At 43.1% G+C, this 14,784-nt stretch overlaps 1 protein-coding gene across 1 annotated transcript in view; it reads right to left on the bottom strand.

Moving 5' to 3' along the window:
• Positions 1–14,784, bottom strand: part of LOC144798626 (borealin-2-like) — a 265,361-nt gene that overhangs the window by 116,335 nt on the left and 134,242 nt on the right. Inside the window, exon 6 of the mRNA XM_078669584.1 lies at positions 13,622–13,695. Within this exon, the coding sequence (XP_078525710.1) occupies positions 13,622–13,695 (74 nt within the window). The remainder of the gene's footprint in view (positions 1–13,621; positions 13,696–14,784) is intronic.

Below are 14,784 nucleotides of genomic sequence, written 5' to 3' on the forward strand. Positions count from 1 at the left end.
AGTTCAGCCCACGTTACAATTACCGACCCTGCAAGCACGAAGAATGTCAGTCGACGATTCTAGTCTAGGGGCCGCAGGAGGAGGTCCTCCTCAAACCCCGCCGCCACACAAACGTTTATCAGCACTCGAATTACATGCTCAAGCATCACAGCGTACTCCTAAAAGTAATAAGTCTGTTACAGAAATCAGACAAGCCCTTGCCGAATGTGTCTATGACACAGTCCCAGGCGAGTATAATATGGTTTTATATTCCGTACGTGTAAGAAGGGTGACCGAGTATCTAGTCACCTTACCAAATATGAAAGAAGATCTAGACAGAATATATCGTTTCATCCGTACAGGGGATGATCCAGAAAGTATTGGCGAGATTATGTCTCAAAGGAAAGCCGAGATTCAGCTCATGATATTAAAGTTCCTGATCAATTGTCTAATAAGAGAACAAGATTACCCGTCTAAAGATCCCGCCGAAATGAGAATCCTGACAAGGTGGAGTGATAATATAGCCGAGGGTAAGCACAAGACCATTAGTGCCATGGAAAGTATGTACAAGAAAATTCGTAAAGAAATAGTAAAGTTACACGAACAGCGTAAAGCAGCACAAGTAAGTGAAAAAGAAAGTATCTCTGATCCTGAAGAGGAAGACGAGAATCCCGCCAGAATAGCGTATGTAGGGAAATCCAGATTTCCAGATCGCCATTTACGTCTAGAACCCAAGTCTATTTTTCATCATCCAGCACCAGAACGAGAGCCTTGTTCTCTAGAACAAGTATTTCAAGCTACCGATCACATTCTGAAATCACGAGTCGGTTATAGCGAGTTAAGCACCATGCATGAACAAGAATTAGTCCGATCAGCAGTCCGATGGATTACTGATTCTACCACTTTTCCAGACGAAATAGTGGCACAAATGTTTCTGAAACTGCCCCCAGCCGAGCAACGACTGGTGGGTATGTATATGATCCAGCACCTCATTACTCAGTATGAGGGTCAACACTCTGATCCAGGCCCGTTACACGATATCCTGAACGAGTTACTCCAGTACAGATGGAGAGGTCTAGGTACCGATTTAATTAGTGTTATTCTAGAACAGCGTCACAAGTATAGAACGTTCCTGAACCCGCATTTTGTTCACGTCTCACCCCCAGAAAGTAAACCATTCTACATAGACAGACAGAATCCGTTACGAGAAGTCCACCCAGTCCAAGGGACGGGTGGCGAAATGCAACGAGTGTTTGTATACACTCCGATTTCAAAGATGGAACTCCTCGAAATGAAAAAGCTAATTCCCTGTCATGACAAAGATCCAGCAGGGTTCCATAGAGAATTAAAAGACATGCTCCGTATGGGAGAATACACGTACCCAGATATCATTAAAATGTTAAAGGTTCTGCTACCCGCAGGGGTGTATGAAAAATTAAAGGAAAAAGAATGGGAGGTGGGAGAGAAAAAGATCGATTGGACAGCTCTAGAAGCTGAAGACAAGGCACGAGTACCAGGTACCGGTCTTGGAGATAAATGTAAAGAATTACCAGAATTATTGATTCAAGTTTTACCCAGATTATTGACAACTAGAAAAGAAGACTGGGATGCCATCTCAGCCTGTAAACAGAAACAAGATGAAGACATTAGTGATTTTTATTCTAGATTTGAGAAATGTTTCAGTATTAATAGTGGTCTCAAGACAAGTAGTGAGTCATACCCTCATCTTTTCGTTACCAAATTAGTCGAGAATTCAAGTCCACAAATTAAAAACCGAGTTTTGAAAGTCGAAAGCACCTGGCAAGCAAATACTCCGTCCCAGATGCTCCAGATGCTCCAGTATCACCAGAATAGAATTAGAGAAGAGCAAGAACACGAAAGAAAACGTATGAAAGACACGAAAATGAAAGTGCTAGTTGCACAATCTATTCCTCAAGACAGTCAGAAGAGGGGTCCGATTCAAGCCAGTCATCCTGCGGCTCCCGTTAAAGGGAACTGCAATTATTGTAAACAGCCAGGTCATTTTATAAACGAGTGTGCAGTTCTGAAACATAACATAGCTACTGGTAAGACTAAAGAAAGACCACGTCCGCCTAGACAAGAACAAGTTTCACAGATTCCTCAGTCACAGAATGCACCACAGACAGTTACAGTACCGCAGCCCATTGCTGCAACACAGCACGTTACATCGCAGATGTACCAGTATGCACAGTCCGAGTATCCAGAATACCAGTCATATTCATGAAACAGCCTAGAGAGGGAGGTAGGCTTGCCTCTCATCGAGATACCTGTAGACCAAGAAGGTCCCTATGTACACAGTCAAGTATTAGGGAAAGACAGAAAGTTTCTGATCGATACAGGGGCAAGTAGGACCACAATTAGTCACGCCGAAGTTCCAGGGGCTCCGCTCTCAGGCTCAAGAAATGTTTCCCTTGGATTTTCAGGAAAACCCATAGTTAATGAAATATCTCAGCCAGTTACTCTAGAAGTAGGTCCATTGTCCCGTACTACTGATCTGTTACTTACTAAGGCATGTCCAGAAAATCTGTTAGGTATTAAGACACTGAAAGAGTTAGGTGCAGTTATTTGCTGTTCCCCAGAGGGAATACGTCTGTTCCTACGTGACTTTAAGGGTCACTATGTATTACGAGATTTTGATTCCAGATTGTCTAATGTTCCGCAGCAGTTATGGGCGCAAGGTCCAACTGATGTAGGTTACATGCAAATCACACCCTATCGTGTGACTCTCAAACCAGGTGTAGTGTTGCCCCGAATCCGACAGTACAGATTGCCACCTGAGGCTGTAGCAGCCTTATCCAAAATTATTGACGAGCTCATGGCTCAAGGAGTAGTTGTAGAAACTGACTCCAATGTATGCAATTCTCCGATCATTCCAGTCATGAAACGTACTGATCCAAATGCACCCCCAGTATATCGATTAGTGATTGATTTACGAGAGCTTAATAAATGTATTATTCCTCAGTACCCAGTTGTCCCAGACATTTCTTCCCTGTTAACAGCCATTGATTCCGAAGCCATGTTTTTCACTGTTATTGACCTCAAGAATGCATTTTTTAGTGTTCCAATTCATCCAGACAGCCAGTTTCTTTTCGGATTTTGTTTAAATGGAAGGAGCTATATGTTTACACGCGCTCCTCAAGGTTTCACAGAAAGCCCTAGTATTTACAGTCAAGCACTCAAGAGACAACTAGACAATATTCACATGCCAACTGACACTGCCCTGCTCCAGTATGTCGATGATCTACTGATCACAGCCCGTTCTGAACGTGACTGCGAGCGAGCATCACTTACAGTTCTGTATTTTCTAGCCGAGATGGGGCACAAGGTGTCACCTTCGAAGCTTCAATTCTGTGTCCAGCAAGTGGTATACTTAGGACACTTGCTGTCCAAGAGGGGTAGGCAGTTGACACCCGACCGTATCCAGTTAATAGCGAATCTTCTCCAGCCCAGAACCCAGAAGGAGGTACGTGCTTTTATCGGCCTTACTTCTTATTGTAGACAATGGATTCCCCAGTATGCATTTCTAGCCAAGCCACTGATACAGTTAACGACACAGGAGGCAGCCGTATCGACTGTCCTCCCTTGGACATCTGAACATACACTTAGTTTCAACGAGCTAAAGAAAGCCCTATGCCAAGCTCCAGTTCTAGCTACACCGAACTACAGTAAGCCTTTTACACTTTTCGTTACAGAACGCGAAGGTACAGCATTATCTGTTCTCACACAAGATCAAGCAGGTCAATACAAGCCCTGTGCTTATTTTTCAAGCACATTAGATCCAGTCGCCCAGGCGTTGCCTGCGTGCCTCAAGTCAGTTGCAGCCACAGCACTAGCTATCAGACAAAGTGATTCCATAGTTTTAGGACATTCCCTGACAGTACAAGTTCCACATTCAGTAGAAGTTCTTTTAAACCGAACACAAACTCAGCACTTGACAATTGCACGTTTAACAGGTTATGAATTGACACTGTTCCAGCCACACATAGAAATTAGACGCTGCAATGTCCTGAATCCTGCTACACTGTTACCATCAGTTAATTCAAATCCAGACACACATGACTGTGTGGAAGTAGTTAACGTTACGACAAAGCCAAGACAAGACCTGACAGACATTCCGTTACCAGATCCTGACCTGACACTTTATGTGGATGGTTCATGTATGAGAACTAGTACAGGAGAACTAGTCGCCGCATATGCAGTGACTACTGACACTGAAGTTATTGAAACACACCGTATTGATACCCTGTCCGCTCAAGCAGCAGAGCTAGTTGCTCTGACACAAGCCTGTATACACGCCAAGAACCTGAAGGTTAATGTTTACACAGATTCACGTTACGCATTCGGAGTTGTACACGACTTCGGAGTGCTCTGGCAGGAGAGAGGTTTTATGACTTCTCATGGAACCAAGATTCAGCATGGTCTCCTTATTCAAGCTCTGTTAGACGCCATACATTTACCGACATCTATTGCTATCATGAAGTGCAAAGCACATACGAAAGTTACTGACATTATTTCCCAAGGTAATGATCTAGCAGACCGCACAGCCAAGCTTACAGCACAGACACCAGACATTCCAGTAAACATGACACATACTCCAGATCTGATTACATGCATGACAGTTAAGGACCCTACACAAGATGTCATAGATATCCAGTTACATGCTACTCCCGATGAAATCAAGAAATGGTCTGTACAAGGAGGGGTCCAGACAGATCAAGGATGGTTAACGAAGGGTAGAGCCACATGGTTTCTCCCCGATTCTATGGTTCAAGTTATTATCAATACCGCACATAGTCCAGCACATTTAGGAGAAAAAGCTATGTTAGACAGTATCCAGAACATTTGGTTCAACAAGCATTTACGAGCTGCAGCCAAGCAGAAAGTCCGTACCTGTATGATATGTTGCCAGTTTAATCCAGGTAAAAGTGTCCCGGTGGAACAAGGTGGTTTCCAGCCCCCTGACCACCCTTTTGAGGTCCTCCAGATGGATTATATTCAGATGGAGCGATGTCGAGGTTTCAAGTATGTCCTTGTAGTTGTATGCGCTTTGTCCAGGTGGACAGAAGCATATCCAGTCCCAGATTACACAGCCGCGACCACTGCCAAGCAGCTGGTTCGTGAATTCTTCCCTAGATATGGACTCCCTAGAGTCGTATATTCTGACAACGGCCAGCCATTCTCATCCGAACTCATGAAACACGTTTCCCTGTTGTTAGGGTACCAGTGGAAGTTCCATTGTGTACGCCATCCAGAAGCAGCTGGACTAGTCGAAAGACATAATCAGACTCTGAAAATCCGTATAGCAAAAATCTGTAAAGACAAGGGTGTGGACTGGTTAGTAGCTTTGCCAGTCGCTCTATTTTACATGCGTATGGTCGCACATTCCAGATCAGGTCTGTCCCCGTATGAGGTCGTATTCGGCCGCCCCCCTAACATGTGGGGTACTCCTAGACCCCGAAGTATTACCGATGTTTCATGTAATATGCTGACAGATTACCTAGCTTCTTTGATGTCTGCCCTCAACTCATGTCGTTCACAGGTTGCCGCCGCATTTCCAGACAATACCGAGGTGGCACCGCACGAGATCGTTCCAGGGTCGTTGGTGATGATCCGCAACTTTGACAGATCAAGTCCGCTGGAACCACGTTGGAAAGAGCCACGTCAAGTCCTCTTGACCACCCGAACTGCCGTCAAGTTAGAAGGCAGGAAGGGGTGGGTCCACCTCTCTCATGTAAAACTTTTCAAAGGACCAAAGCCAGACTTTAAAAACATTGCCAAGAACATTTCCCCGGATTCGAAGGATTGCCAGAACATTGTTTTAAAGGACTGTCCCGCACCAGACTTTATTACAACCCCTCCCTTGGTAGAGAAAACTCCGCAACAGGAGTATAAGTTAAAGCTCAGGTCTAATAAGTCAGCCAGTTTGATTGTATAAGTCCTCCCCTAGGTGAAACGGTTAGACTGTTTCTGACATGTATAAAATAGACCCCCATAGTGAGAGAGTCAGTCGCAGTTCACTACAATGCATCGTTTTTCTGAGTTTCATATTATTTCTCAGCCTAATGATTTCCTGCACCAGTTATGCTTTCTATCTGTGTTTTCCAGTTCCTCATGTAAATATGTCTGCTCATGCTACAGTAGAGCACACGTTTAGTGATCTGCCTCCTCACGAATATTCATACCGCCTCGCCATGCGTAATAACACATTCATCCGTATGTTACATTATTCACACCAGACCAGCAATGCCACTAATTGTTGGGTGTGTGGTCGACTCCCCCCTTTCCAGACATCGAAGGGAGTTCTGCCACTGTTTCCTTATCCATTTTCACACAATGGTTCGTGTGGAGCATGGTCCACGCTAACGTCATCCTCAACAGATATGTCTTTTCTTAACAGTACATGTTTCCCAGACAAGCAAGGTTTCCCCCATAGAACAGGTTTAGATCTAGAAAATGAAGTATATAATTTAGGAAATTATTCGTCGAATTTCATGGTTCTGAATGTTCAGTCTGATACTACTCCAGACTCACCCGCTATTTCAGTACTACCAGTCAAAGGCGAATTATGTGTCCGTAGTTATGGTTCTGTACATATAGGTCATAGTGAATGTACTACTGTTATCCAGTATAGTGACAGTAGGAAATCTATTTTTAAAGCTTCACGTCATTCTTATTTTGTTTGTGGTCAAACTGCATATGTCCGTCTGCCCCTCGATTGGGAGGGAACCTGTTACATTGCTTTCCTACTGCCACCTGTTTTTCTAGCCCCACCTGATTATCATAGGAATTCTTTCTTAGTACACACTAGACACAAGAGAAATCTCCCGATTGTCGATTATACTGAAACCGCCGCAGAGCAATTCATTGATATAGATAAAGGTGTTTTCCCTTATTTAGGTACAGTTGTAAATAGTAAGTTAATTCGTAGGTTAACAAGAACCCTTGAAGCTGTAGTAGATGAGACTGCCTCTGCTCTAGGTAACTTAACTGAAGAACAATCCTTTATGAGAATTGTCGTTTTACAGAATCGTCTCGTCCTTGACGTCATACTGGCCGATAGGGGCGGGGCCTGTAGAATTCTCGGATCCAGTTGTTGCATTTTCATTCCAAATAACGCGCCGTCTGTTTATTCAGCTATAACCAGACTCCATAAAATTGCCCATCTGTTACACCAAGATCCAGGCACCTGGACATGGTCCGGTTGGTTCTGGAATGTAATTTCCGCATGGGGATGGAAAGTCCTGTCCTTTCTAGGTATTGCAGTAGCGATCATATTTAGCTGCTGCCTCTGTATACAATGTGGCCCTGCGATTTGCAGCATGTGTGCTACCTCTTGTATTCCTAGTCCCAAGCCCCGTTCTAAATCCCGTTCCAAGACAATTCGAGACGAGCAAATGGTACTGTATGAAATGATAGACGGTATCATGAATATTGATGTTTCCTGATGGAAACGTAGTGACAAGGAGGGAATGTGGAAAAGTAAATTTTGCCATGTTCTGTGTCCCTACGCCCCATCCATCATATGTTATGTATGCATGACCAATATGCATATGTTATTCCCCATTTCTGATTAAAGACGCAATTACAGTTGTGTCCACCTCTGGTATGCTAGTTTCCAGTCCTCGTGAATACTACGAATATCAGGCCTATGTAAAATAATGTTGCCACGTTTCTCAGTGTGCACGTTATTCCATTATAAAGTCCCCGTTTCTAGGCCTCAAAAGGGCCCGGACCCTGGATTCAGCTCCTGTCTCCTGAAAGCCTCGCTGAGGAGCGATACAGCCCCCACCTGTATCCTCGACCCTTCACTTACTTCCTGCCTTGCAGTGCCCGGTGCACCCCGGCTCTGCCTCTGAGTCTGCCAAAAGTATGTTATAGTTCCAGCTATCAGTTCAGTCCTCCTCCTTTGCATTCCTAAGCTACTGAACTGCATCAATAGTTTCCGTCATTGTCTAGCCTTCTCGTCTCCATGTTAGAGAAATACTGTATTTAATGGTCATTTAGTATTCTTCATCACGCATTTCATGTAGAATAATGCATGGTCCAGTCTTAGAATCAAGTTAGCCTCTCCCCTCATGACTTCTAGTTCATATCAACATGTTCCCTAAACATTAGATACCAGATAGGGTTTAGGTACATGTCGCTCCGACCCTCCAGACTCTAGTCTCTGCTCCTAGCACAGAGTTCGTAGCCCCCAGCTTCTCCTAGTAACACGTCATTGCCAGTTTTCGCGCACCATTAGGTTAGAGGTCCCGGCTCCTTAGGTAGCCCCCTCCTATGTGTCCGCCCATTCATGACATATTCTGTTACGTTTTACTTCACATGTCTAAGTAAACTCCCAGTTACACCTCTTTTTACTGTTATCTCTCGCGACTGCTACACGTCATGCCTTCTGCTCCACCCACTGCTACGCCTACTGCAATGTAATGCTATGTGTTTGCGTTATGTATATAAATGAATGTCTTGTTATTGAATGTTAGCGCGCTCATCCCAGACCAAGCCCCGGCAGCTGCCGGGCCTCTTTTCCCCTGTCATCCTGTTCCTATGCAGGTTGTCCTGATCCTGTCCTTATGCTGTAATAAACCTGCAGAAACTCCTACTACCTCGAATCTTGACTCTTATTTATTGAGCTATCTGTTATTCATTCATTCATCCAAAAATAGGGTATTATTTATTTATTTACCACACTACACCAAGATACCCAAGCTAACGTGCGATACCCTCAGGACCTGAAGGTGACCAGGGCATTTGGAGTACAACAGGGTGTAAAACAGGGTTGCATCCTGGCCCCGTTTCTCTTTAATATTTACATTAATAATCTGGAAAATACCCTCTTAAAAACATGTGCTGATTATCCTTTTATTGGACGTAAAGGGTTACCTGTTTTACTTTATGCGGACGATGCCGTTTTGTTGGCAAGGACCGCAAAAGGGCTCCAACTGCTGCTTAACACTTTTTTTACATTTATGAAATCCCGTGATCTCTCCATTAATCACTCAAAATCTTTTGTTATGAATGTAGGTACAGCACATAAGAAGGAGTTTTTATTTCATGTAAATGGGGAGAAGATTCCCACGACTAAAACCTTCTCTTACCTGGGGGTCCTGTTTGGATAACCAACTGAAATGGGGTCCCGCTGTACAGAAGAAAAAAGGGGAGATAACACGAGCAAACGCAGCAATATTTAATTTTGCGAGGAAAATGGGGAAACGGCCAATTGCCGCTTTGTTAAAAGTATATCAGGCCAAGAGTGTGGCAATAGGCTGCTACGGAAGTGAGTTATGGGGGCACACGAATGTTAATGACTTGGTGGTAGCAGAAAATAATTTTTGGAACAGCTTCTGGGGGTTCCAAGAGGAACTGCCAATTTTATAGTGCACGAGGAGTTAGGTTCCCCATATCTAGGTGATACCATTGCACTTCGGCCTTTAACATTCTGGCTGAAATGCTGGCTAAATAAGGACCTCCTGTTAAACCACCAGCACCTGAGAGAAGCACTGACATGGGATAACATGCTAAAAATCCCGTGGCTAAAATACTTGAAAAATTGTTTTACTGCATTGGGGCATCCGGAACTCTTCTCAAATCCCGACTCAATTACTGTTACCGACGTAAAGTTTGTGAAAAATACTTTCTCTTTTTCACAGCTATCTCAGCGGGAGGAGGTGGACCTAAAGAAAAGCAGCAATAGAAATTATGTTGTCATACAAACTACATTATGTATGGAATCATATCTGACTTGGCCAATGTCGAGCTTTGACCTTTTTTTGTTAATTAGGTTTCGGCTAAACCTCTTTCACTTATTGTTAGCCGTTCCAAGAGGCAGCCATCAAGGCCAAGTGTTACCTACCTGCGGCTGCGACTGTGTGTCTCCGCAGGATTTGGTGCACTTTTTATTTTTTTGCCCTTTTTATGATATTCCTCGGAGGGTTTACCTTAAGCCTCTTCTTAAAAGACTGAATTTTACCCAGATTAAACCTGCACTCTGTTACTTACAGCTGCTAAATAACGAATGCACTTTATTTGTAATCAGCTTTTTAAAATTAGCCCTAAAATTTAGAAGCAGCATGGAGGGATAATGCTTGACATTTTTGTATATATTGTTGTATATATTCACCTACAGTTCAATTGTGTTTTATTCCTGAGGACAATGTGGTTTCTTTTATCAATTTGTTTTTATGATGATGTATATTAAATTGTGCTTTTATGGTTGTTTTTTGCAAATAACCGAATAAAGATTTAAACTGAAACTAAACTGAATCGAAAGAAGAAATAGAAATGGACAAATTAGAGAAGGGAATGGAAATGTGCTAAAGTTGGCATTTGATATGGGTAGCTGTTGATGGCATAAATGCCATCATAGAGGGGATTGATGGAGCAAGGATTTGCATATAAGCAACTTGCTGGATGAATCCTCTCATATAATCATAATAAAGTATTAATAAATATCTGTTATATTAATTTACACGAATTTCGTACACAATGTAGAGGTAGGGGAAGCTTGCCTATGTGTTTACTAACAAGTAACTGAATAAGAATAAAATGGCTGCTAAAAAACACGGGAAACGAATTGCGCATGTGCCAAAAGCATGATGTCAAAATGTTTGGAGGGAAAGCTTTGCTTCTGTGCACTAATTTGCAAGGAGGCCTCTTCAGAACTCACATGCTAAGCATCTGCTCTGCTTAAATCGAAACTGTGTTTTATACTAAGTGCTAATGCATAAAGAATTATTTTAATTAAATGGGATTAGAGTAGACATAAATGGTATACAGTGAAACCATTTTATTTGAGTCTAACATATTGTCTTTTTGACTTCTCTGTTAATTCGCTATTGGGCCTAAATTGAGAGACGAGGCTTAAACCCACGTGGGTAATGAACGCTGTCTCAGTAAAAAGCAACCCTGGAGTCGTGACCTCAGCGTTGGAACATGGTCAAGGACGATCTTTTCTCACAGGGAGAAAGTGACAGAACATCCTGAAGACTCGAACAAATGTATAAATGCAATGCAATGTTTTAATTTAATATGAGAAAACGGGTGGGAATAAAGTTGGGAGAAAAATTAAATGGGCGGGTACCTAAGACAATGCTCTTTAGAAAAGTATTAAATTTAGTATGGTGTGACGATCATCCCCTTGGCTTGTCCAATCAAAATACACACTTTTGAAACATTTGGGGGTGGAACATGCCACCAGAAGGTATAATTGGGATAGTTAGCAAATCGAAATTAGCTGGTTGCTGCCAGAATGCAGAGAGATAGACATGCTGTCCGATTACTGATTGGTTACCTGAAGCAGACAGAATTTTCCAAATAAAAATTAGGAACGAGAATGCAGAAGAGGACCGAGGAGGCGAGGGACTAAGAATGAGGTGTGGAAGATTGTCGAGGAGGGAACTAGTATCTGGGACGGGTTTAACGCTGGTGTTCAATCCAGAAGAGGTGATCTGTTCGGTCTCATTCCTGTCCTGAGCTGTTACCTGGTAATTCGTGGGGTCCAAACTCTTGGCCAGAGGGGTCTGATCTCACACCATCCTAGGTAAATATAAAATGTATTGTGCCAATGTGCCTTTTCTCTCTGTCCTCTCTTCCTGAGGTATTAGTCAATAAATGTATAGACTAATTTAGGCAAACTGAACTTTACCTCCTCAGAATGATGGAGTTAACACTGTCATTTGTATTTGCTTCACTAAATACTTTCAGATAAAACAAACTAAAAACCGAGTCTGTGGTTATTTAATGAGTAAATTAGGAAAATGCTTTAATGTATCTAATTACCAACTCTAACTCAACTAATAGATCCATGAGTATGGAAGGGCTTAGTAAATAAATAGGTTTAAATTCTTTAGGCAGACGGACATATATAGAAGCCCTAAATGGATTCCCGGCGGTGTTGTCATCAACTGGATACTGTAAGTGAATGTGGTTAATGGGCCCGAATGTGTGTGATTTAACGTTACTTATCCGTAGGGTGGTGTCCCGCTGGATCACAGGTGCATCCACTGTGCACCTTTGTCCAAATCTGTACAATACACTTCTATCCCAGGGACCACTAATCCCAGAACTCACAACACACCATTATTTCAACCTCCAAACCTACTCTATGCCAGAGACGGACATTCACAGTGCCGAGATAGCTCTCCCTGCCACCAGCTATCTCAGTACTGACAACCACAGCCACCTCTGGGAAATCACAGTTTAGACGCATTACAAAGGTGCCATTGTAATGACTGATTGCTAACATAAGGCGCTTCATAAAATATGGGTTAAAAAGCCCTGCGGGTCCAATGAAAGAAAGGGCGGTATGCCCTCTTTTGAACCAGCCTAAAACAGGCCAATAAGGTTGCAGGATGCACTCACCCTGATAAGTATAAAGTCACGTTTAGGCCTCCTGGATCTCAGCTCCTGCTGCAGAGAGGGTAGGGTAGCTGCAGTGGACAGCTTTGAAGCATAGCAGGACCAGCTCACTTTCTTCCTTCCCATGGTGAACTACCTTGGAGTTGGCTAGTCGCACCAGATGTTTATACGAGGCCAGTATCAATCAGTTTTTAAGTTGAAACAAAGTTGTGTTTTTTTTTTTTTACTGAAATGGTAAGTAGAAAATTTCTAAAATTCGGAATCAGGAGGCCCCTCTGGCTATCGAGCAACAAATGAGCCCAGCTCCCAACACCCAAGGTCTGGAAACAAACAGTTTGATCAGTTAAAAACAATACAAATGTAGTTCCCAAATGTAAATACATTTTGGGCAGAACTGATTTTCAAGTGGAAAAAACAAGCAGAATGCATACTAATTAGAACAGTTGTAAATCTGAAATTCGGGAAATGCAGAACTAAAGGAGCTTAAAGCATGAACATGCTGCTCCACCCTCCTCCTGCCTCCCTCACGGTTGCACCAATTACTTAAGTCCCCTTTGGAAATCACCAAAGGAATTAAAAATGTGCCCTGGATGAAGGATTGCGCGCACTGATCGTGGGGAGGAGGGGGGAGATGGGGCACAAACAACCAGATGTAAGACTCACAGAGGAGTAAAAAAAAAGTGAACAGAAGTTTGTAGTTTGATACGTTACGTTAAAAAAACTTGTAAAGCGCAACGTATACTCGGAAGAGTCTTGGCGCTACTCAAAGTGCAGAGCAAGTGCAGAAGGAGAAAGCTACTGATTGCTTCATTGTGGCCTTTGATCAGACACTTCTTGGATGCAGGGTCCACTTCCACTGGAAACAGCGGTGATCGCCTACCTCAATAGTGTCCAAGAGTAGCCACATGTGGTGCAGTCTCAATCTCTAGTGCACTGGTGATCCTTACACGGGTCCTGTTAAATGGTTAAGGAATGCCATGATGCAGAAACGCCTAACTCATGAGCGGCCCGTGCAGGTAAGAGGGGTTGGCCTGTTTGGGAGGGGGGGGGGGGTGTTTCAAAGACTACCCTTGTCGTCGTCTGTCAAAATCCCTCCCCCCACCCAGCCCCACCGTTCTTACCTGCACGGGCCGCTGCTGGCCTAACTAGATTCTAGCTTCCACTTTCACCACGTATTAGAAAAGGAAGAAAGACCTCCAAGCTCACCTTGTTCCATGCTAGGATGCGCTTTGTTGCAATTAACTTTAAACATATTTTTGAGTTTTACCTTGTTAACAAATTCATCTCGTTCGTCGGATTCATGTCCTTCACTGCTGAAGCCAGGTTCTTTGTTTTAGATGACTAAAAGGAAAAAAAAATTAGTTCTGTGATGCCTCTTCACATAAAAACCTTTGCATAAGCTGCCAGAAGGCACATACTTTTGAATCAGGAAGAATTGAATGCAGAACAGGACTGCAATGTTGTCCCTCCTCAGCTTTAGATGCAAGGTTTTACTGGAAGGAAATTAAGATTACCAAAGTAAGAGTAACTGACCAGTACTGAGGGTCAGTTACACATGGTGAACGGTCCAAACCACAAGGTCTTAGTGTGAGTCCTCTCCTTAAAAAAATATTGAAGCTGCCACACATCACCACATCGTTAACTTACTCATTGGTGGCACTAGAAACTTCCTTAAATTCGAGATAAAAGGAAACATATGAACAATTTGGAGGACAAGTCACAGTAGTCTACACGTTAAAGGCACTTCGGCTGCCGGTTTCCAAACCGTTTTAATTACAGGACGTAATGGCACTGCTTGCCTAAAATACAACAGCATCCCCACAGCACACAGGCTTCAGTAAGGCTTCTAAAAAAAAAAAAAAACAGTCACCAAGCCAAGAGCAAATATTTGCCCATCAGAAGGAAACCACTCAAGTCACTGAGATGTGAAATTTCCAGGGTGCCTAGAATACCCCCTACAAACATCTATTTCTGAGAATGACTACTCAACACACAGAGAAGATGTCACTGAAATCCAAATGAATGTGACGACAATGACAGTAAATGAACAAGTACCATATTTTTAATTCTTGGCTTTGCCAGGGGACTTGATACGGTCTGTAAGCATTACGTTAATATGTAAAGGAAGCAAAACATAGTCCGGTGATAGTCCTTGAAAGATAGTTTCATCCACCACAAACCTCATCTGGCGCCATAAGCATGGACTCCGCAAAGGCAACAGCAGGGACACTTGTGGAGAGTAATAAAATAGATCTACCTGCATCAGCCCGTAAGCATGCCATTAATAGCGTATTACTAGCCTTCCTTAAGGGGAGCTAGAGAAGTTACATTGGCTGGTAATTGACGACTGCAACCTTTTTAGCGGCGGAGCCCTTCACTATTACCTAGGATAAATATAGCGGATCCAGTTTATAGAGGGGTGCAGGGTGT

This window comes from Lissotriton helveticus, chromosome 12 (assembly GCF_964261635.1).
Source record: "Lissotriton helveticus chromosome 12, aLisHel1.1, whole genome shotgun sequence".
Classification (NCBI taxonomy): Eukaryota; Metazoa; Chordata; class Amphibia; order Caudata; family Salamandridae; genus Lissotriton; species Lissotriton helveticus.